The sequence below is a fragment of the Podarcis tiliguerta genome (genome assembly GCF_965153285.1).
Source record: "Podarcis tiliguerta genome assembly, chromosome: 6".
Taxonomy (NCBI): Eukaryota; Metazoa; Chordata; class Lepidosauria; order Squamata; family Lacertidae; genus Podarcis; species Podarcis tiliguerta.
In genome coordinates, this window is record NC_139539.1 from 81692467 (window position 1) to 81716272 (window position 23806).

Below are 23806 nucleotides of genomic sequence, written 5' to 3' on the forward strand. Positions count from 1 at the left end.
TCTCTGCTTTGGCCCAAAGACCCCGCGGAAACAGTTTTGAAAGCAAAACACAACAGGAATAAAGTAAGAAGACAGTCCAGAGAAATTTTGGACCAGTAAAATTCAAAACTGATTTGCTAATCCTTAGAATTTCAAACATTGTTTCTTGACACTGTTAGGAGAAATGACTATCCCAAATGATATAAGATTTCAAGCAACTCCTGCTTTCCATTTTGCCTCTAGCAGTTATTAATGAAGATAAAAATAATGTAACAAACAGCAAAAGAAAGGGGGGAAAGAAATAAAAAAGAGCACTGATATTTTTGACCTACTTAGCTCTTAGCAGATCCTGATCCTTCAGTGCGGAACCTTGAAGATAGATAACTCTTTGGGACCACATTGGAATCTGGAGCACTCTTCGAACCTGAGCATCCATCTCAGTGGGGCATAATATGACCACATAGTAGTCCTGCAAGAACACATATGAGAGGGAACAGAGGAAGAGCAAAAGAGAATGCTATATGGATATATCTTTTGCCAGTAGAACACTGTTTTGTTTTTTAAAACTTTTAGTAGCTAAAAATCTGGTGGTGTGAAAGGAACATTTATGACAGGTAATTTATATTCACTTTCAGGTTCTCTAAAAAAAGGAAACGAAAGGAAATGGTCTCATGCTATTTAGTTCCACGGTGATTTCGCTGATGCCAAAGCTGCCCAGCAAGATATTGAAGTAGAAAGCTATGCACCACGCTGTGATGAATACAAATCACTTCCCAAAGCAAAGTGTTTGGGTTTTTTTAAGCATTGCATGCCATGGAAAACAATCTGTGGTTCTGCAGAAGGAAACATGAATTTTACATGTTCCCAAAGATATCTCACCATTCCAAAATAAAAATAGAAATAGCTATGGGCACTGAACAAGCTCCAGAAACCCCAACAAAAGGAAAAATTGGGTGCTCTATCGGTTTTGAACATCTGGAATAACATAGTTTTTTGTTAATGCTGCTTGACTTTTGGTCTAGTGAAGTTGGCCAAGATGAACATTTCAAGTCATGCCTGAACTAAACGTTTTAGAAGATAGTCTGCAGGAGATTTCTGCCTCAACTGATATTCTGATCTGCTTGGATTACCTGTAGCCTAGGATGAGCATAGAATTCGTTTAGGAAATCCATGAGGAGGTCGATCTTAAGAGAACTGACACACAACACCACGTGTTTTTCTGTCTGAGCTCTGTGTCGACTATAATTTCCACCTGATTTTTGTCTTTCCATCCACAAATAAGCGAGCTGTTCAAACTGCAAAATAAAAAATAAAAAATGGAAAGGTGAGAGTGATTTGTGTATATTTCAGTGCAAATGTCAAATATGTAGATCCCATGGAGCCAACAGAGCAGACACAGAGCAGACCTTGTGGTCCAGTTGCCTAGAAACTTTTATTTGTGGTGTTTTAATCTGATGATTTATGGCTCATTCACATATGCGAATCACACATTGATTCAGCACTCAGTGAATGATAGTCATGCATGGAAGAACTGTCAGCAAGAGTTATAATATATATGTTATATGAAAGCAAAAAGCAAATCCAAATTCACAGGTTTAGAGGCTCCCTTCACAGTAAAGCTTCTTAGTTATGCAAAGGGAGGACTTCAGGCAGAGGATTGGGCTATAGCCTAATCTACTTGCATTTGGAAAGCTAGAATTTTTGATACGGTTTTCCAACTGCATTCTGAAGAAGTACAATCCTTGAACTGAAAGGTATGTGAAGAGTGGCTCTGATAGGAGAGGCAAGATTGTGGGGTGAAATGTCTTGAGCCACAGAGCACAGTGTGCATGCTTGCCAAAGGCTAAATCATAAAGAACTGCAAATGATGCCAGGAGTTTATTATACTGTTATGGGTTTCTAATACAGTCGTTCCTTGGAAGTTTATTATACTGTTATGGGTTTCTAATACAGTCGTTCCTTGGAAGTCAAATGGAATCCGTTCCGGAAGTCCGTTCGACTTTCAAAATGTTTGGAAACCAAAGTGCAGCTTCTGATTGGCTGCAGGAAGCTCCTGCAGCCAATCAGAAGTCACAGAAGCCCCATCGGACATTTGGGTTCCGAAGAACATTCACAAACTGGAACACTCACTTCCGGGTTTGCAGCTTTCGGGAGCCAAAACGTCCAAGTATCAAGGCGTTTGGGATCCAAGGTGGAACTGTACTAAACAAATCCTCATCATTAAGCAAATATCATCGACAAGAACCACCATCAAAATTCCCAGGGTTTATAACTTGCAATGACTTTGTGTGCTTGTGCCTTGTGTGCAGAAAGACACAGTGAACTCCTTATTGGATCAAAGGTATCATACCACTTTAAACAGTCATGGCTTCCCTCAAAGAATTTTATAGCCTTTATTACTGTAAGCTGATTTGAGAAGCTATTGCAGCAAAATAGCCAACAAATATCCTAAATAAATAAAAGTAATTAATTGGTTGACTGTGGTTGACAGGTTCCAATTCCCCCTGTCTCATATGGAGTGGGGAATATTATACCTGCATTTTATGTTAAAGATGAAATAAACATTGAAAATTAAATTCCTAGTGAAGTATTTTTTAAAAAATAATTGTTTACAATCTGTATCAAATTTCTGAACTCAGTGCATCATTCTGTGGGGATGCAATGAGTTTATGTTTTAATCACATTCCACATTTTTACTGCACTGTCGAATGACTCGCGATGCCTTCGGCTAAGCAATAAAGATCTGGATGGAAATTAAAACCGGCCAAAGATGGGCTTGCAAAATAAATAAATAAAAGGGAAGTGAGTGTGTGTGAGAGAGGGGTGGGGTTTCAGGTTAGGAGTGAGGAGAAGCAAGGAATCAGCAACACACACACATACACATTCTGCTTCTGAAACAGGTGTTTTTGGTTCCTCATCCAGTCTCTCTTAAACTAAACAAGAAATACAGAATACAAGTTAAATACATTTTAATTCATTAAATACCTCTCAGTAAAAAACAACTAATTTCTTCAAAAAGTAAGGTATAGGATCTAGGGATTTAACTAGCCAAGGTACACTCAGAGTGGACCAAGTGAAATCCGTGGGCATGATACTAGTTTAATTCTCTTGATTTCAAGGGGACTGAACGGAATATGATTTAGTTGCATACATCCATACATGCTTCAATGGAACAAAGACGAAAGCTCACTCATCCCAAGCAGATGTGAAAAATGTATTCAATGCTTGTTTCAATGTCAACAGAAACCTTCTCCAGTAAAGAGGAAACACCAGAAACTGATGCTTTGTTCGTACTGTATTTTTCGCTCTATAAGACGCACCAGACCACAAGACGCACCTAGTTTTTGGAGGAGGAAAACAAGGAAAAAAATATTCTGAATCTCAGAAGCCAAAACAGCAAGAGGGATCGCTGCGCAGTGAAAGCAGTGATCCCTCTTGCTGTTCTGGCTTCTGGGATAGATGCGCAGCCTGCATTTGCTCCATAAGACGCCCACACATTTTCCCTTACTTTTTAGGAGGGAAAAAGTGAGTCTTATAGAGCAAAAAGTACGGTAAATGGAAGAATACGTATATGGCTATTTTGAAAAAATGGTGTAAAATGAACATTTCACTTTTAACAATGCATCCCTATTTACCCCGCCCCTTTTTTATAACAAGGTGAAAAAAATTACCTGTATTGGCAACACCACAAGGGCAACACAGATCATAATGACAACGAGCAGTTTTGAAGGCCAGATCTTGGGAGTAACATCCCCAAAGCCCACAGTGGAAAATGTCACTATGCAGAAATAAAGGGAGTCAAAGAGTGTCAGCTTGTTTCCTGCTCGTTCCAGATGTTGAATTCCACAAATACTATGTAAAGAAAAGAATGAATAAAAACAAAAACAACACCTGTAACTAGGGGTAGATACATACTAGGACAATTATGCTTGGAAGGGGATCAAATCTTTGGCACACATCAAAATACACTTGTTGTCAACATAATAATATTTCACAATTCACAAACATGGCAGAAAATTTTGGTTCCTTCTTTCCTTTTCTTCCCCACCTGTCCATTAGAAGAACCTGTAGCCAGGAACTGCTCCAGAATGTCAGTATTTTGCAGGAGGGATTCAGTTGCACATCAGAATTTTAGGTTTGGGGAATAAATGCACTCTGCTACCCTGGTGCAACGTGTCCACTTTTTATAAAGGGCTTTCTGTGCTTTGGAAAGTGTTGGGGAAATGAACTCAGGGCCGTAGTTATGCACTGCCAGGGTGCACAGATCCACCCAGCGCCCCCAAATTTAGTTTAGCCCCCAAATTAACTTTTATTATGCCTTATGTCACTATTATCATTTGATAAATAACACTCAAAATGCACGGCTCCAAAAGGAGTTTGTGTGTGTGTTTTGTTTAAAACCAGCTTTTCCAAAGAAGACAAAGAACACATTGGGAATCGGTGTAAAGACTTCATGCATGCGCTTACGGTCACAGGGAGGTGTCTGCAAAAATGAGATGGGTGCATTGAGATGCGCATTGTGCGCATACGTAAGAGAGCCATCTCAGGCAGCCTTTCACTGTGGAAGCAACCTTATTTCTAAAGGAGCTGGGAGGGCCCTTGCGAGCGCGCATATACGAGTTCTTCTTGGGCACGCTCCCATCGCTAAATAGGCGCATTCTCTTTCTGTCTGTCTCTCCCTCTTTCCTGTCACTCCCCCTCCTCCCGGCTTTGGTGAGTGAGGCTTTCCAGAGAACTCTCCCTGCAGCAGCATTAGCAGGCAGGTGGCGCAAGATCAGTTGTGTCAAAGGTGTCGCTGACCCCGCTGCCGCAAAGCAGCTCAATACAATATGCTTCAGCGGCGGGGGCCTGGCGCCCCCCAGAATTCGGCACCCAGGTGCCCCGCACCCCTTGCACCCCCAGGTAAAGATGGCCCGGAATGCACTAAAAGTTATGAGGTGACTAAGGGAAGAATTGTAGGCACCCTGCTAGCAAATACAAACACTTATTGTTGTATAGCAGCCCCACGAACAAAGCAAAACAAATATTTAGTGTAGACGGGATATAATGTAACCCCCATTAAGTTTTGTGCAAGCTAACCAGGATGAATGTGGAGGGGCTCTCAGAACTTGTACTGAAGTGTACCCCCACCCTGCAAATACTTTTCCTTCTTGTGTCGCATCAGTTTAGATATCGGACTGCCTTTTTGGTAGTGATCTTCAAGCTGCTCTGGAAGCCATTTTTTCCAGACATGACCAAAGGAGCAGGGTGGGGGGGGGGAGAAAACTTTAAATAAATAATGTATTCCATTTCATGCTATGTTCTATGCGTTCTTTAAAAGTGAGTTCTGGGTGTCTTTAAAACTCGTGTATTTCAATATTAACATATTTTCCTTTTACCCCTTTATCTCAAAAACTGATAGACACGTTGGAATTGGTAGGATCTACTAAGCAGCTGGAATAAAAGTTGTACAAGGGACTCGTAATTTTCTCCCCATTCCTGATATTTTCTATTAGAGAACTTGCTGCATTACAGCCATTTTTTAGGGATTTAAACCACCATATTTTGTTAATCAACACTGTGAATTCGACTGTGCAGTGAATAAATGCTATTATTATCAGCTTATGTCCCTTGTTCAGTTAGGTAGAATTGTGTGGTCCCAGAGGCAAGACCAGGTGAATTAAAATTACCAGGTGCTGAAGACTAGCTGCCAGGGCTTTTAAACGTGGACACAGAATGGGCATGGATATGGATTTCGCGAGCAAATGCAATTAGCCAACTTGCCTCATTCCTAGTTTCTACATGCTATATTTATGCTTAGCAGAGAACATCAGGGGCTGCGTACACAACAATGGAAATCAATTCTTCAAATGAACTTTATTTGAAATGCCTAACTTTGACACTGCATCTGTTAGTGAATTTCATATATTAAGATGAATCTGCAAAGGACTGATACACATGCATAATAACACATCACCCAATGGGTAATCACAATGACTTGTGGCTAAATGCACAAACTGCTTCTGAAAGAAAAGGGTTAAGAGGTGAAATGAAAGCTCTGCAGAGAATTGTTTCAAACAGGCAAGCCATTATGCTTGCTGTGAGATGGACATGCACTTGTAAGAAATCCTTACAAAGAAATGTAATTTTACCAGTAGATATAATACTGGTATATGGTGTTCTGCTCTCCATGGCATATGGATGAATCCTATATGTTATACATATGACATATGTTGTGCAGACAGAATATAATTCAGGTATAGCATGCATGTTGCATGCAGAATGACCAATGTTCAATGCCAAGCATCTTCTTTTAACGGTAAAGGTAAAGGTAAACACGGGTGGTGCTGTGGTCTAAACCACTGAGCCTCCTGGGCTTGCCAATGGAAAGGTCTGGGGTTTGAATCCCCACGATGGGGTGAGCTCCCATTGCTCTGTCCCAGCTCCTGCCAACCTAGCAGTTCAAAAGCATGTCAGTGCAAGTAGATAAATAGGTACCACTGTGGCAGGAAGGTAAATGGCGTTTCCATGCACTCTGGTTTCCGTCACAGTGTTCTGTTGCACCAGAAGCGGTTTTGTCATGTTGGCCACATGACCTGGAAAGCAGTCTGTGAACAAACGCCAGCTCCCTTGGCCTGAAAGTGAGATGAGTGCCGCAACCCCATAGTTGCCTTTGACTGGACTTAACCGTCCAGGGGTCCTTTACCTTTTCTTTTTCTTTTTACCTTCTGTTAAAGCAGAGGTTCCCAATCTCATTTGGCCTACCACCCCCTTTTAAGAGAAAAATTACTCAATGCCCTCCAAAAATCTACCTTCTTTAAGTGAGCAAATGAAGATGCAGTAACAAATTTGCATTCTTTTTTGTATCAATATGTCTACCTACATCCTAGGAAAAGGGACCCCTGACCATTAGGTCCAGTCGTGGCCGACTCTGGGGTTGGGCACTCATCTCGCTTTATTGGCCGAGGTAGCCGGCGAACAGCTTCTGGGTCATGTGGCCAGCATGACAAAGCTGCTTCTGGTAAACCAGAGCAGCACACGGAAATGCCGTTTACCTTCCTGCCGCAGCGGTACCTATTGATCTACTTGTACTTTGACATGCTTTCAAACTGCTAGGTTGGCAGGAGCAGGGACAAAGCAACGGGAGCTCACCCGGTCGCAGGGATTCGAACCACCGACCTTCTGATTGGCAAGTACTAGGCTCTGTGGTTTAACTCACAGCGCCACCTGCATCCCATAAAAGAATGTGTCAGAAGTGGGATCTCCATCCTACAACACAGTAAAGAAAGATGAAGTTGTGAATAGGCAGACAAGCTATGATCCACTTCCTGAGCCTCGGTGAAGCTGAAACGGTTCACCCAAGCCCAGGAAAACCCCTGGCCTCCAACACGAGGCATGGTCACTGTCCCACAATGGCACTCAATCTGGTGGTGTCATTACATAACAGGTGGAACAATTTTTTCAAAATTTCCTTCTCTTCTTCCCTTATCCTTCCACTGCCCCCTTATTTTTATTCAGTGCTCCCCCTAAGTCTACTACTGCCTCTCTGGGTCCTTCCAGTGTCCCCCAGGGGGTGGTATCGCCCACTTTGGGAAGCACTGTGTTAAAGGATCAGGTAGCAACAGACACAGAAAGACCACATCCAAATAATGGGAGTGCCACATGCAGTCTTAATGGTACAATTTCAGCAGGAAACATTTTCCCGAGCAGGCAGGATTTGTTCAGTGAATGCTATTTGGATTGGAAATATGCAATGCACTACCAAGAGGCAGCTTATGTCTGATCAAGATTATGATGGCTCACTGACTTTGCCCACAGCACAAAATTAGGCGGTATTCAGATTCTAGTGTGTATATAGAAATTCATTCAAGCCTGCAGCATACTTCATATCCCCTCCCCCTCCCCATCTTATCCCCAGGAAGTCAGTCAGCAATCCATTTATTGGAAGGGAATTCAAGCATGGCAAACTTGGATCTAATAGCTTGCCTTTATACCATATCCCAACATTTACATAAGCAATTCTGTAGACAAGGTTGGATACCTATGGCAGAAATACCTCTTTTGCTGTTGTTTCCCCAATGGAACTAATTTATGCTCATTTTTAAATTGTTCTTTCCCCCCAAAAAAATTATGCCCAGTGTTCTGCCATATTCTCTCTTGGCTGTGTATGCGCCCATTACACTCAGATTGACCTTGGGCAGAGTTAACAGGTCTTTTCATAAATTTCAGAAGAACATGACTGCCAGGTTCTCTCCGGACTGTGAATATACCCAATTCAGACTCAATTGACCTTAGGCAAAGTTATCAGGACTTTTCATAAACGTCAACAGGCTATAGCTAAAGCAGATTTATTCTTTTGTATATCCCAAGATAGACAGTCTCAGTATACTGTAGAATAAACTCTTTCTGTGCCGCAGTTTAGGGGGGGGGGGAGTTATGCTAAGCTACCATCGGTGCTATTTTTCTAGAAAAAAATGATGTTGGAACTCACCACGAACACCTCCCTTGTTCTCTTAGAGGGGCAATAGCGCTCAATAGAACTGAGTTGTGGCGAGTTCTGGCTCAAAAAAAGCCCTGGCTCAGAGGGAATAAGAGCACCTTAACCAATTTTGTGACAGCCAAGAGAGACTAACTGTGCAAGCTTAATCATTTATAATTATATGTAAGTCCTCTTGAATTCAGTAGAACTTACTCCTAGGAAAAAGGGGTTAGGATTGCAGATTTAGACGGGGGTGGGGAACTGTGGGTATTTCTATAATCCTAGGTACAAACCAGTATCAGATCAGGCAGTGGTTAAAGAGGAAATAACTGTAGTGAAGTAAAAGGTCTGAAAAGAAAGGGAGAGAGGAAGTGAGAAACTAAGGAATGAAATCAAAATGTCACTGAGGGACTGGCTCGTGTTACCTAATCGCCAAAGAAACCACTGAGGCAAACTCATACGACACCATAGGGACAAGCACATGGGTCCTACCTGCCGAAAACCTTACTGTGAAAGGTAAAAGGTAAAGGAACCCTGGACAGTTAAGTCCAGTCAAAGGGAGTTGCAGCGCTCATCTCGCTTTCAGGGCGAGGGAGCTGGGGTTTGTCCACAGCCAGCTTTCCAGGTCATGTGGCCAGGATGACTAAACCGCTTCTGACGCAATGGGACACCGTGATGGAAACCAGAGCGCACAGAAACGCCATTTACCTTCCCGTCACAGCGGTACCTATTTATCTACTTGCACTGGTGTGCTTTCGAACTGCTAGGTTGGCAGGAGCTGGGACAGAGCAAAAGGCGGTCACTGCGTCGTGGGGATTCGAACCGCCAACCTTCTGATCGGCAAGCCCAGGAGGCTCAGTGGTTTAGACCACAGCTCCACCTGCGTCCCCATGAAAGAAGGTAAAATTAAGGTGAAGAGATCTGTGCAAGTGGCCCTGCTGTGTCATTCCAAAATATAGACACTCATCTGAAGAGAATGGAATCTTGCAATGGATAACTGGTTCCTACATCACTGGCATAATGTGAGAAGACCCGATTTGCCTGTAGATTATTTCTATTTAATCTGAGTTTTAGATAACGTCTAGAAATTATTCCACCTAATAACAAACTTGACAGATCCTGAAGCTGAGGCTCCAATGCTTTGGCCACCTCATGAGAAGAGAAGACTCCCTGGAAAAGACCCTGATGTTGGGAAAGATGGAAGGCACAAGGAGAAGGGGATGACAGAGGACGAGATGGTTGGACAGTGTTCTCGAAGCTACTAACATGAGTTTGACCAAACTGCGGGAGGCAGTGGAAGACAGGAGTGCCTGGCGTGCTCTGGTCCATGGAGTCACGAAGAATCGGACACGACTAAATGACTAAACAACAACAATAGCAAACTTGGGGAGTTAAGTGCCTATTAGTTTGGAACCAAAGTGGCAACCCACAAAATAAGGTTGTGATTTCTATAAATTCAGTTATGTTTAAGGATTTATGTTTTATAAATTTTAAAAGTAAAAGAAAAAAGGCTTTGAGGTTCCAGGATTCTGTGACCTATGGAATTTGAGGGCACCGTGACAAGAAAGTTCTAGAGTATTGCATTTCACTTCAAGATCTTGAAAGGAACCTTCTTGAATGTTTAAGGCAGAATGGGGAAGTGTTTCTGTTTGTACCCAAATAACAGCCAATTCAAACATTACCTCAGAAGTATGGCTGCAAACAAGGCTTTTTTGTTGTTGTTGTTTATGTGGCCAGAGTTCCAAATGGCTCTGGTAACATTTCTGTCTTCTTCCTCTGGGAATCTTCCTGATCGTATCCAAGAGACAGCTCCCTAGCTGGCATTAGTAATGGTACTTTCATGTACAGCCACCAGCTGCCCATGTTCATAGGCAAGGATGAGCTGCTAGCATATTCACACACACACTTCTGTTTTCTCTTGTAGCCGATTTTCCCTTAAAGGTTTTGGGAACTGAAAGTGCTGCAAGAAATATGTGCTCAGACAAAGCCTGGCAGCTTCCCCGTGTAATGTGTTACACATGTAGCATGGCTCTCAGGCATGTGCAGAAATTTAAAAATTGGTTATTCAAAATTATGGCTCAACTTCCAACAAAATATAGCAGAATGAGAGATGGAACTACAGGGCTTCCCATAGGCTCTGCTGAGCGGATAGCAACTTTTGGTTTCTCCTCTCTTTGCCATTACAGTTGGTTGTTAAGAGAACACTGTAGCTGTAGAATTAGTGTTTGGGTTTGCTGTTTTCCTCCTCCCTTCCAAGCCCTTTTCCTCTCGCATTCAGTCTTTTAGACTGTGAGCCTGTGGGTATGTACCATCTTGTTACTGATATGTGTAAGCTGCTTTAACTAAATCACAGTATTGTAGATAAAAAGATTGAAATGATAACTCAAGTCTGTATACTGTTCTTTCATGTTTACTATTATTATTTTGCTGCTAGGAATATAGATGTCCTGGAAAGAGAGAAGATTTAACTCAGTGTTATAGTAAGCTTTGTCCCCTAAGGCAAGGGCAAATAATTCCAACAGAACTGCAGTTATCACCCAGAAGCAAGTAATACACAGATAGAGGAAGAAGTGAGCACCAGGAAGGGAAGAACGATACCGCTAACCTCTTAAAATAATCACATTCACAAACTACCTGAACTTTGGAGCATTGAGTCATTATTTACCGAAATCTTTATCTAGTTCCCGTAAAGAGGTACTTTCATTCTGTGTTGACGCCAAACCTCTTGCCAATCTTTTTCTTTTGCAAGTACATCTTTCCTAAGTGTAACATAAAAAAACAACACCTATTGGGGGGGGGGATAAATTGGAGTTCTTCCTCAATGACAGGAAATAAGACAAAGGGGGAGGAGGGCCTTAAAACTAGAAGGCTGACTAAATCTTTGCAGTAAAGCATGAGACTCTAAATCTCAAAGGTCATGGGTTCAAGTTCCACATTGGGCAAAATATTCCTGCATTGCAGGGGGTTGGACTTGATAACTTTTGTGGTCCCTTCCAACCCTAAAATTCTATGAAATGTGCACCTCAGAGTGAGAAAAGGAATGCCACAGAGACAGAGAACAAGAACATAGCTGAATCAGAATGCACTGCCTGCTTCTAAAAGTTATTCAAAAAGTTCATTTGAGTAAAAGATACTTTCAGAAAAAATTGCCCCACCTGCAGATGCCATAATGAATGATTCTGAACCAATTTCTAGTGATGCTTTATGACGATTTCTAGCCAAAAAGTCTAATAGACATGTGTCAACAACATATATTCTTGTTTCTATTGGCAGCAGCAGATGGTGAAAGAATTACCTGGTTCAGAAAATAAGTTTTGTGCAGCTGGTAATGATTGGAAGCAATACAAAACTAACATTATTTCCCCTCAAAGTTCTTCCGAAGCTCAGAATGGAAAGCACATGAGCACAGTGTGCTTTGCCTTCAAGCGTAAATAAATATTTTAGTCAAAGTCCTGGACACCAGTTTCTGCTGAAATATAGCTAAGCAAATATGTTTGTGGTGGTAGGATACTCAAGACTCCAGGGACCATGAGGGAACAAACAACCTGTGCATCCCATGATCTGGACTAACAATATATATTTCATTAGAAGCTCTACAAACTTATCTCCTAACCTATGTTCTGTCTCATGTCTTGCTGTAAGCTACAGTTTAGCTTACAGTAAGATGTCTGTCTGTCTGTCTCTCTCTTACACACACACACACACACACACACACACACAAACAGATATCCCTCTTGCACTAAAGTAAAGGTAAAGGGACCCCTGACCATTAGGTCCAGTAGTGACCGACTCTGGGGTTGCAGCACTCAACTCGCTTTATTGGCCGAGGGAGCTGGCGTACAGCTTCCGGGTCATGTGGCCAGCATGACTAAGCTGCTTCTGGCGAACCAGAGCAGTGCACAGAAACGCCGTTTACCTTCCCGCCAGAGCGGTACCTATTTATCTACTTGCACTTTGATGTGCTTTCGAACTGCTAGGTTGGCAGGAGCTGGGACTGAACAACAGGAGCTCACCCCATCGCGGGGATTCGAACCACTGACCTTCTGATTGGCAAGTCCTAGGCTCAGTGGTTTAACCCACAGCGCCACCCGTGTCGGGTTTTAATTGATACAGAGACTTCTGGAAGGTGGCATTTCTTCTTTTTCCTACTGAGAACATTCCTGAATTGTGGTCTCTATTCATACATGAGTAACAGAATTCAGAGAGCTATGATTCTGTTCCAGAACTGGTTGCCTCTCCTAGTAACAGTCAGTATACAATGGGATATGGGTTCAGTCCTTGAGATCAAATGTTCCCATTCATAGGAAGCTGAGAGAGACTGGGGTGGCCAGATTGCTTATCATGTAAGCTCATGCTTTTTGAAACCCCCCTTTTCTAAACAAATATTAAAATTTGCAGGAGCTCTGTGGCATGACCCATGCGTACAAACATATTTCTGCAGCTCTAATTTGTCTCATTTCTACCTCTCTTCCACCAAAAAGAGAAAGGCATAAGGATTATGGGAAATGGGAAAAATCATGTGCACATCCCACATACAAAAACAACTGGATCATATTTGATCATCTTTGTGTGATGAAGACTGAACCATGACTGTGAATTGCAAGCCAACTCTTTCATTTCAGCACATGTAGACTAGTGTGGGAAAGGGAGCACGTCTGAAATGAGTCCTTATCATTCATTTATATTTCAACAAAACATTTTGCCATAACATTTTATCATCTCATTAGCAAGCATGGGTTTTTATACTACAGATATGTACACCGTATTTTTCGCTATATAAGACACACCAGACCACAAGACGCATCTAGTTTTTGGAGGAGGAAAACAAGAAAAAAAAAATCTGAATCTCAGAAGCCAGAACAGTAAGAGGGATCACTGCGCAGTGAAAGCAGCAATCGCTCTTGCTGTTCTGGCTTCTGTGACAGCTGCGCAACCTGCATTCCCTCCGTAAGATGCACACACATTTCCCCTTACTTTTTAGGAGGGAAAAAGTGAGTCTTATAGAGCAAATAATACAGTATATGCCTTCCTCTATAATAAGAACTGGTGAAGAAAACTAAATGATTTTAAGAAAATTAATGCACACAGTAAAGTTTTATTCTGTGTGGTATGGTGCCATTCCCACAAAGCCTTCTTCAAAATCTGTCACTAAGCATATTAAGGAAGATGGCAAAATCATTTTGTTGCTTTGGGGAAGCTGGATGTTCAGTGATTGCCTTCAGATGATAGCCAAGTTTTCTCTCATTCTCGGTGCTTGGACAAATGATCTCTTCACCGATAAAATTACTCACAACCACTCTTTCTTAATAGCAACAGCTCTGGTTTCCTTTTCATCTTTTTTTTAAAAAGTGGAGATCTTCAAAGCTAACAGCTATTTATGAAATATTTTGATATTGAAAAGATATATCTGAAATCTAGAGTGATGGGAAACATGTTATCATGGAGCAATTTCTACTGCATCCTGTGGAGCTCTCCACACTTGGCACTCCAGATCTGAAACGTACAAAAATAAAAGACGCCGCATTTGCAAAATGTTCTCTAGCCTGATATGGGAGTGGGAGATGTTCTGATAAAAAGAACATTCGTGGCGTTTTGTTGGGCACTCAAGCCCTGCAATTTGGAGAACGTCCTCAAGATAAGGGATATCGGTGACAGCCTTCACTGTGATTGTTCAATCTCTTTGCTGTGCCAGGCAAGGGTCTATTTCAGTGTGAATCATCCAGGCACAGCTTCAATGGAGAGGCTGTTAATCCAGCCCTTGGCTTTTGTTTAGATTGTTAGGGCAGTGATTGAATATGATCCAGCTAAAATTAGTCCTGATGAAAGCAAGTGAGTAACTTATTTGTGGAAAACTTGATAGTTTTTCAGAGGAGACGGTCACAAGCAACGGTTATCTGGATTTGTAGACTTGGTGTGCAGCTGTAGCATCTGTTTGTTGCTATAGGATTGGTCAGCTCTTTGTTCTGGTGCAAAGGTCATGTACACATTGGGTTTACTCCAGCTCCAGTGTGTGCCCGCCCCCGGTGTTTGAAGCCGAGTGCACATGCCATTAGACACGATCCATATGCATTCTGTAGTTTTTGAGAAATCCTTCTGTTTGATGCATTTCCCATTAAACCAGGTTCCATTGGATATGAAAACACACACTGCAGTTAAGCTGAGAGTATGTATGTTCGAGACAGTGCCTGGACATATGCAGATAACAGCATAGCACAGATAACAGCAGACAAGAGCTTCTTAGAATAGGAGGTCCCAGGGAGCCAGCCAGCAATAAATCACACTGAGTATGTGAAGTTAACTCTTTATTAGAAGATGCAGGGCCTATTCTGGGGAGCCAAGCCTATTGAGCACAGCAACTCTTCTCGGTAGGTCTTGCTCCTATGGGGCAGTTGCACTTTGAGACCCCCAACCACCCCCCAAAAAATGAAGACACAGTGACATGGGATTTTAGTTTAAGTTACTGGGCAAAATTTAGACCACAACTTTATTGAATACAGAATGTGAGTGGTATTGGCTTAGGCATTGGAATCATCCAAACTATATCAGACTCCCACCCGCATTGCGGTGAATCTGATAAAAGGGTGAAGCACCGCCAGAGGGAGCCCCGCCGATGCGAGCCAACTCAAGCTCACCCCTGGGGTCCTGGTATGGCCCTAGCCCCTACCGCGTTGTTTGGACAAGACCCAGGCCAACCCCTGATTCCTTTAATGAAACACCCTTGAGCTTGGAGGGGCCGGTGATGGCTGCATCTCCCCTCATCACACATTGCTGATCCAATGCCTAACCGCCCAACCTTACAAAGTTGTGACGGTTGATACGCGGTAGGTGAAACCAAATGGCTCTGCCAATCTGCCAGATGGAAAAAAATCCTACCAGGCCCCCATTGCAAAACAGGCGACCAACAACATACATAGCAAGGCCAACACACCAGATAAAGGGGGTGGGGGGTGGGGTGGGCAGGTGATCCGCTGCGTGAAGGCAATGAGGTCCAAGAAACATTGCACAGGGATTAAATAATGTTTCGCAGCCACCCCCAAGTCAAGTCATTGGCTTTAGGGACCAAGTGACTGCGAAACGACCAACCAGAGTGGAACAGGGCATAGCCCTGCCCACATCAGGAGGTGGGGGATGCCTGGGGGCCCGAGTGCAACACGTACCCTCCTTGAAGAGGATTTGTGGAGGCTGAAAATCCCCACCTTCTCACAGCTGCCCAAATCTCTTCTTTGTATGTTATGTATCTTTGGTTTTATATATATATATCATAATCTGTCCTATGAAGCATTTGGCTGGGCTGCATGGCCTTGTGACCATGTCAGCACATGGAGGGGTTCATTTCAATCTCCCCCATCTAAGTGAAGAAGTACAGAAGGCGTGAGGGGGAGAGTGGAAAGTGGGGCGTTTTTTCTCTTTCCATCCATTGCTCTGTGCTCCATTTTTCTCCCCTGATGGAAGGAAGGAAAAGAGGAAAGTGGTAGATATTTTCTGAAAAGGGCAGAGAGGAGCACTGCATCCTTCAGAGAGCTCATTTTCTAATTTAAACTGCGAAGCTATTTATAATCTCCCCAAGGAAGGAAGGCGAGAACTGCCCCTAAAAATCGATAGAGAAATCCAAGATTTTAAATGTAGCTGGGAAGGACCACCAGCGCAACAACCTCATTGCCCTTCAAAAAGTAGTCAGAAAGAGAAAAGTTCCAGCTCTTTGTAACTCAGTTCTTAATTGAGCACAATTCTAAACACGCCTATTCAGAAGTAAGTTCAGAGGAGCTTAAACCCAGGTAAGTGGTGTTAGGATCAAAGCCCTAGTTCTCTTGGTCTTGCGTCTGTTAGTGATGAACTGCCATGCAAACGTAAAACAAAGACCACTAAACTCCACAAAATGACATATTGTTGACCTCTGAGGCCACGGCTACACATTAAAATGCACTGGAGTTGCCAATTATAGCCAGATTTTTACTTGCCTGGTCTGCACCACGTTGGGATCTAATACTGGAGAATTCCCACAGCTGTTTTGGGTTCTTCCCAACCAATTGGCGGAAATGCTATTCCAACGGCAAGGGTTGAATTGGAATGTGGACTGGCTTTCCAACTGTATAACCAAATAAAAGTTGCAGTCTGTCCCAACCCACAAATGTGTATTTGGTTTGACCGTTCCTGCCATGTTTCAACCATGATGTGGAACTGCCTCACAACAACTGGCTACTCAAAAAAGGCAGCCCCAACAAGCGGAAAACCTTCAACCACAGGAGATCAGTCAGAATCATGCAGATACTGGTTTTTACAGCCAATTTTAGGCATACTGATTGAAGTTCTAACTTACTAGCTTGAGTGAGGAGGGTGAGCTTTGGAAGTGGGGAGACTTCTGCACTGATAGAGGGTCTCCATGCACTTTCCACAGAAATGGCAACACTAAAGGCAGAGCTAGCATGCCAACCACTGAATGTTTACTTATCCCCTCACCAGAAGGCCTGAAGAAGGCTTATTTCTTTCCAGAATCAGAGCGATCACTGGACATCGTCACAAAAATTAGATTAGATTACCGTCCAACGTTTTAAAACCCGAGGCTTTCCTTTATTCCTCTCACAATTTAACTATGAAAAAAACAGGCTACAAGGGAGTACTCAAATTGCCCTGAGTACATTGTTGTTGTTGTTGTTGAATGGCAGTATATTAAGTTATCATAATAAGTAAGTAAGTTAGTAAGTAAGCAAGTAGGGATGATGATAGCAACAAGAGACAACAAGCAGTATTATTTCCAGAGCAAACAAGCTAAGCTAATGATCACTTTGCAAAACTCTCGACCAAAACATAATTATGTTTTGCAATATGAGCGGAATAGCTGTTAGTCACATAGCTTGTTTGTGGTGCATCAGGGCACGCACACAAACACACACATTTAAAGGAAAACCCTCTGCCAGTTATGACTGAATTAATTGCATGACATGACTGAGACCTTAGCTTGCTGACTGATTTATCCTCAGCTGCAGCCGTCTCCGGGCTTTGATGCCACAACCATTGATGACTCCTGCTGTCTAAGTGACTTGTACCCTTACACCACCTAGATGATGTAGCTATATATGCACAACAGTTTTCTTTTAAAGTAGGCAAGCATAGGCTTCTAAGGGCAAATTCATATACTACCCCAAATGCTGTTTCCTTATGGTTGCATACAATAGCAACGTTAGCAACATACAATATGAAGAAAATTTATATTTATATTATTAGGTTTTCGAAAATCCAGATCTTATCATGTGCTTTTTAAAGCACCTGTGAATGTAACAACAACAACTTATTTATACCCATCCTCATCCACTCTGGGTGCATATACAAAAGAATAATAAAGCATCAATCATTAAAAACTTCCCTATAAAAGGGAAAGGACCCCTGGAAAGTTAAATCCAGTCAAAGGCGACTATGGGGTGTGGTGTTCATCTCACTTTCAGGCCGAGTAAGACAGCGTTTGTCCACAGACAGCTTTCTGGGTCATGTGGCAGAAGAACTAAACCACTTCTGACACAACAGAACACTGTTTACCTTCCTGCCATAGCGGTACCCATTTATCTACTTGCACTGGCATGCTTTCAAACTGCTTGGTTGGCAGGAGCTCGGACAGAGCAATGGGAGCTCACCCCATCACAAGGATTCGAATCACCAATCTTCCGACCGGCAAGCCGAAGAGGCTCAGTGATTTAGACCACAGTGCCACCCACTGCCTTTCACCTGTTTAAAATTTACCTTTTTTACCCCCCCCCCCCTTATACAGGGCTGCTTTCAGATGTCTTCTAAAAGTCAGGAAGTTGTTTATTTCCTTGACATCCAATGGAAGGGTATTCCACAGGGTGGGCATGACTACTGAGAAGGCCCTCTGCCTGGTACCCTATAACCTCACTTTTCAAAATGAGGGAACCACCAGAAGGCACTTGGAGGTGGATCTTAGTGTCTGGGCTGGATGATGGAGGTGGAGGCGCTCCTTCAGGTCTACAGGGCCAAGGCCGTTTAGAGCTTTAAAGGTCAGCACCAACACTTTGAATTGTGCTCGGAAACATACTAGGAGCCAATGTAGGTCTTTCAGGACAGGTGTTATATGTCTAGCTGCCACGTTCTGTATTAGTTGTAGTTTCCAAGCCACCTTCAAAGGTAGCCCCACATAGAGTGTGTTGCAGCAGTCCAAGCGGGAGATAACCAGAGCATGCACCACTCTGGCGAGACAGTCTGCGGGCAGGTAGGGTCTCAGGTAGTGTACCAGATGGAGCTAGCAGACAGCCACCCTGGACCCAGAATTAACCTGAGCCTCCGGGGACAGCTGTGAGCCCCAAATAACTCTCAGGCTGTGCATATGGGAGGAGCTGATGATATGGGAAAATTCACTGTCCTGATTTGGGGTTCTTTCCACATGATCTCCACACTTTATGCATTACTTGAGAAGCATAAAATTGAAATTGAAAAACCATCGCCATGGAACCTTAAGGTGCAGATCTAGATGTCTATATTATAGCACAAGACCAGTGGAAGGATCCTGATTGCTGACACCATTTCATAATGCAAACTTGCACTGGCAGAGCAACGACAATGCCATGCTATAAACTTTTATCTGTATTTAGAAACACTGATCGTTTTGAAGCTATAGAATAGAATCTGGCCAGGATGTCATTAAAGAACAGAACTGTACCCAAGGTACTATTTTTATTTCAGAGTGCTTGCTATGCACCATGGAAAAGAGAGTGTAGAAATCAAAGCTTGAAGTCTGGTATCCTCCTACATTAATTTTCCTCATTCTTTTCACTTCACGTATATTCCTGTTCCAAACCAAAGGATGCATTTCTGATGGCCTGCCCTGCTTGCTTTAGGAGGAAATGAGAAGCATCAATAGGACTCTGTCTTTTACTCCGGCCCAAGACTGTTCTGAAACTGCAGTGTAGCTGACTGCCTGGCTGAGGATTCATGGGAAAAGAATACAATTCCTCTTTACTTTTCTGCAGTTTTGCCAACACAACGCAACAAAGGTAATGCTAGGGAAAGGGGGTCATTTACTACGACTGACAAGAGGAGTTGAAGGAAGTTGCCCTATTTATAGAAGCACAGTAACAAACACAACTTGCACTCTACAAGCATAGACATGCCCCCGCTTCTCTGTGGGTGTGGACTCCTTCCTTCAATCTGAAGCTTGTTAAAATGCTCACAGCATTAAAATTGTTAAACATACTGTTTGCCCCGTTTTCAGAATTGCATCCTAGAATCACAGAATCATAGAGTTGGAAGGGACCCTGAGGGAGAACCATATACAGTCTTACCTCGAAAGTCAAACAGAATCCGTTCCAGAAGTCCGTTTGACTTCCAAAATGTCCAGGAACCAAGGCGTGGCTTCCGATTGGCTGTAGGAAGCTCCTGCAGCCAATCGGAAGCCATGGAAGCCATGACAGATGTTTGGCTTCAGAAAAACGTTCACAAACTGGAACAATCACTTCCGGGTTTGGAGCGTTCGGGCACCAAAACATCTCGCAAGACATTTGACTGAATGCCCCTTGAGTTTGTTGGAGGAAGATTGCAATTGCATAAAGTGCAATTTTCTGCACATCTTATTCTACCTGTCTCCAACGAATGCCCTGTTTAAGACAGTGTTGTAGTTCAGACATTAATTATGATATCCTACCCAGAGTCGGTCACGACTGGACCTAATGGTCAGGGGTGCCTTTACCTTTACCTTAAGGTAAAGGTACCCCTGCCCGTACGGGCCAGTCATGTCCGACTCTAGGGTTGTGTGCCCATCTCACTTAAGAGGCCGGGGGCCAGCGCTGTCCAGAGACACTTCTGGGTCACGTGGCCAGCGTGCCGAAGCTGCTCTGGCAAGCCGGCACCAGCGCAGCACGCGGAAACGCCGTTTACCTTCCCGCTGTAAAGCGGTACCTATTTATCTACATGCACTTAGGGGTGCTTTCGAACTGCTAGGTGGGCAGGAGCTGGGACCGAAAGACGGGAGCTCACCCCGCCGCGGGGATTCAAACCACCGACTATGCGATCAGCAAGCCCTAGGCACTGAGGTTTTACCCACAGCGCCACCCGCGTCCCTACCTTTACCTTAAGCAGGGCTTAAATCACAGTTTTCTCAGTTTGGATGACACCAGAAACTATGGTTTAACAAACCTTGCTACCCTTCTCAAAGCTTCGTGTGTGAAAGACAGCTCTCAAATTTACAGAATGATTACCAAGAGTTCCCAACTAATATGTGGGAATGAAGCATCAGTCCCAAATGTTGTCTTACATGTAGATTTACTGCACTTGTATAGCACCTTTCTTCCAAGGAGCAAAAGGCAGCATACTGTACATAGAATCATAGAATGGTAGTTGGAAGGGACCAAAGGGTCATCTAGTCCAACCCCCTGCAATGCAGGAATCTTAGCTAAAGCATCCATGGCAGATGGACAACCAACCTCTGCTTAAAAACCTCCAAGGAAGGAGAGTCCACAACCCCCCAAGGGAGACCATTCCACTGTCAAACAGCTCTTACTGTCAGAAAGTTTTTCTCTATGTTTATTCAGAATCTCCTTTCTTGTAACTTAAAGCCATTTGTTTGAGTCCTACCCTCCAGAGCAAGAGAAAAGAAGCTTGTTCCTTCTTCCATGTGACAGCCCTTCAGATACTGGAAGATGGCTATGATATCTCCTCTCTATCTCCTCTTTTCTAGGCTAAACATGCCCAGCTCCTTCAAGTGCTCCTCATAAAGCTTGGTTTCCAGACCCTTGATCATCTTGGTTTTCATCTAAGTTTTCAGACTTTACACCAGGCTATTGCGGACAACCACTTTGATCCCAAATTGTTCTTCCACTAGCCCAATGGGAGAGGGGGGCTATTTCTCTCCCCCATCTCTCGCCATACCTGTAAGTGTATCTGTGAAAGCAGCGGCAGAGAGGAGGAGATGGTGTGGAGAAGCTAGTTCACTAAAACATGACCTCCACACAATTCCAGTTTGCACAAGTTCCTGGAAGCAACTGCAGGGAAAGCTGTTGGCTTATGAACTGCTTACTGGTTTGTGCTGTTCAAACTCAAATCCGTCTATAAGATCAGGCTATTTGCTTCCCAGGTAGCCCAAATTGAAAAAAAGCCCCTACACAATTATGTACAGTAAGAATATCACAGTTCCTCTAAGAAATTCTGAAGACTAACAGCATGATCCTAGCCATGTCAACTCAGAAGTAAGTCTGCTTAATTCCCTGGGGCTCTTGTTGTTGTTGTTTAGTCGTTTAGTCATGTCCGACTCTTCGTGACCCCCATGAACCAGAGCACGCCAAGCACTCCTGTCTTCCACTGCCTCCCGCAGTTTGGTCAAACTCATTTTGGTAGCTTCGAGAACACTATCCAACCATCTCGTCCTCTGTCGTCCCCTTCTCCTTGTGCCCTCCATCTTTCCCAACATCAGGGTATTTTCCAGGGAGTCTTCTCTTCTCATGAGGTAGCCAAAGTATTGGAGCCTCACCTTCAGGATCTGTCCTTCCAGTGAGCACTCAGGGCTGATTTCCTTCAGAATGGATAGGCTTGATCTTCTTGCAGTCCATGGGACTCTCAAGAGTCTCCTACAGCACCATAATTCAAAAGCATCAATTCTTTGGCAATCAGCCTTCTTTATGGTCCAGCTCCCACTTACATACATCACTACTGGGAAAGTCATAGCTTTTACTATATGGACCTTTGTTGGGCTTACTCCCAGGTAAATAGGATCAGGAATGCTGCTTAGGGCAAAAAAAACTATTGAAAGTGTTTCTTTGAGAATTCAAGACTGGGTGGGAGAGAGTTCAAATAGGCCTCAACATCCTGCATACATTTATTGATGTTCAGAGGCTGCTTCACCCTGGACCCATAGCAAATGAACCCACAGGACTCAAAAGAAGACCACAGTTGAAACCATTCTTAGGGTAACCTGTAAAAGCATATCTCATGTTGAGTGTGTGTGAGGGGGTGTTCTCCAAATCCTTAGCTCGTATTTACTTTATCTTAAAATTTACCAGGGATTAATTCATTTTACTTAAGATATGCATGCTTCAGACTGAACAAATCTAAACTAATGGCTAAGGGACTGAGCTGCAACCTTGAAAGCCATCCATGAATTCACTAGGTGGCCTTCGGCAAGCCACTCAGTCTAATCTATTGGCACCATATTGCGTGTTACAATATGGTGTCAATAATACCAGTCTACTTACCGAATGATTGAGGCAATGTGTTTTGAAGACCCTAGAGTCCCACACAATGGCTGAATAATTATTATTGCAGAGAAACAGATTGTTAGGTCCAAGTCCCCCTCATTTCATACAGTGTTTTAATTTTACCTGGTCCATGGAGACAGGAGAGCAGGAACACCACAAAAACTCATCACGGATGCACAGAATTTGGAGTGAAATAGAATAGGACAAGAGCAGAGCTTTCCAATGGCCCAGTTTCTGACCACTTATTTTCCCAGCCAGCATACTGGGGAAAATAGTAATGGGTGGATGGCAGTTTCAGACCAGCTACAGTGTGCACCAATGTCATGGCTACACCTGTCAATGTGGGGGTAAGGCAGGAATGCTGGTCCCAAACTTGGCTAAACCTTGAGTTGACATTCCCAAGACCCCTTAATGGTGTCCTTAGTGAGAAGCCGAGAGCTCACCTAAACTTACCTTCTACTAAAGGTCTTGCCCAGAGCCAACCAGAACAATTGTGACAAAAACAGAGAGCATTTTAAATGGATCAATGAACACTGCAGTGGAGGAAGGTGAAGCCCCTACTCTGCTGATCGTATATCGAGTAAATTCAGATGGCATAGTCGATTTGTCTTTGGTCAAATGGCAAAATCCAGAATGACCAAGCTGACCAGTTGCACTGGAAATGTCCCCCAAGCTCTCTAGCACCCTCATCCTTTTTGAGGAACAGGATACACCCCCCCCCCCAGTAAACAGAACCCCAGGGCTATCCATGTTTTGCAGGCTGAATTGATAAAGAAAATTCAGATGTTCTTAATTACTGCAATTGCTCTGCAGAGCGCAACAAGCAAATATCAGCGTATGTGTGAGAAACTGTCCACAATATCGATCTCTGCTGGTAGCTATCTAAAAATACAAACCTAACTTTTGAAAAATCCAAAGATACAGCAACATAAACCAGTGGCAGATCTGCTGAGGATTCTTTTAAGGCCAACTGAATATGATTTCAATTAATATTGCAGGCTGTTGCAGACAGATTCATTTCCTTAGCAAGCAATTGTGTTATATGGTGTGTTTCCCCCCCTTGTTGCTGTTTAGTCTATTTCTTTTCCCCTGTCTGGAAGGGTCATAACAGGGACAGAATAATTTGGTGCATAATCAGCTTCCAGATGCTGAAGGCAGCAATAATTGCTGTGGTTCA

General features: G+C 43.2%; 1 protein-coding gene across 8 annotated transcripts in view; it reads right to left on the reverse strand.

The window, feature by feature from the left end:
- The window catches only part of KCNT2 (potassium sodium-activated channel subfamily T member 2), a 232982-nt gene that overhangs the window by 95632 nt on the left and 113544 nt on the right, over positions 1 to 23806 (reverse strand). For all 8 annotated transcript variants that reach the window (XM_083445287.1, XM_083445284.1, XM_083445285.1 and 5 more), the window contains 3 exons: positions 3651 to 3831; positions 1110 to 1274; positions 312 to 448 (listed from right to left, as the gene is read on the reverse strand). In XM_083445287.1, coding sequence (XP_083301413.1) covers positions 312 to 448; positions 1110 to 1274; positions 3651 to 3831 — 483 coding nt within the window. The remainder of the gene's footprint in view (positions 1 to 311; positions 449 to 1109; positions 1275 to 3650; positions 3832 to 23806) is intronic.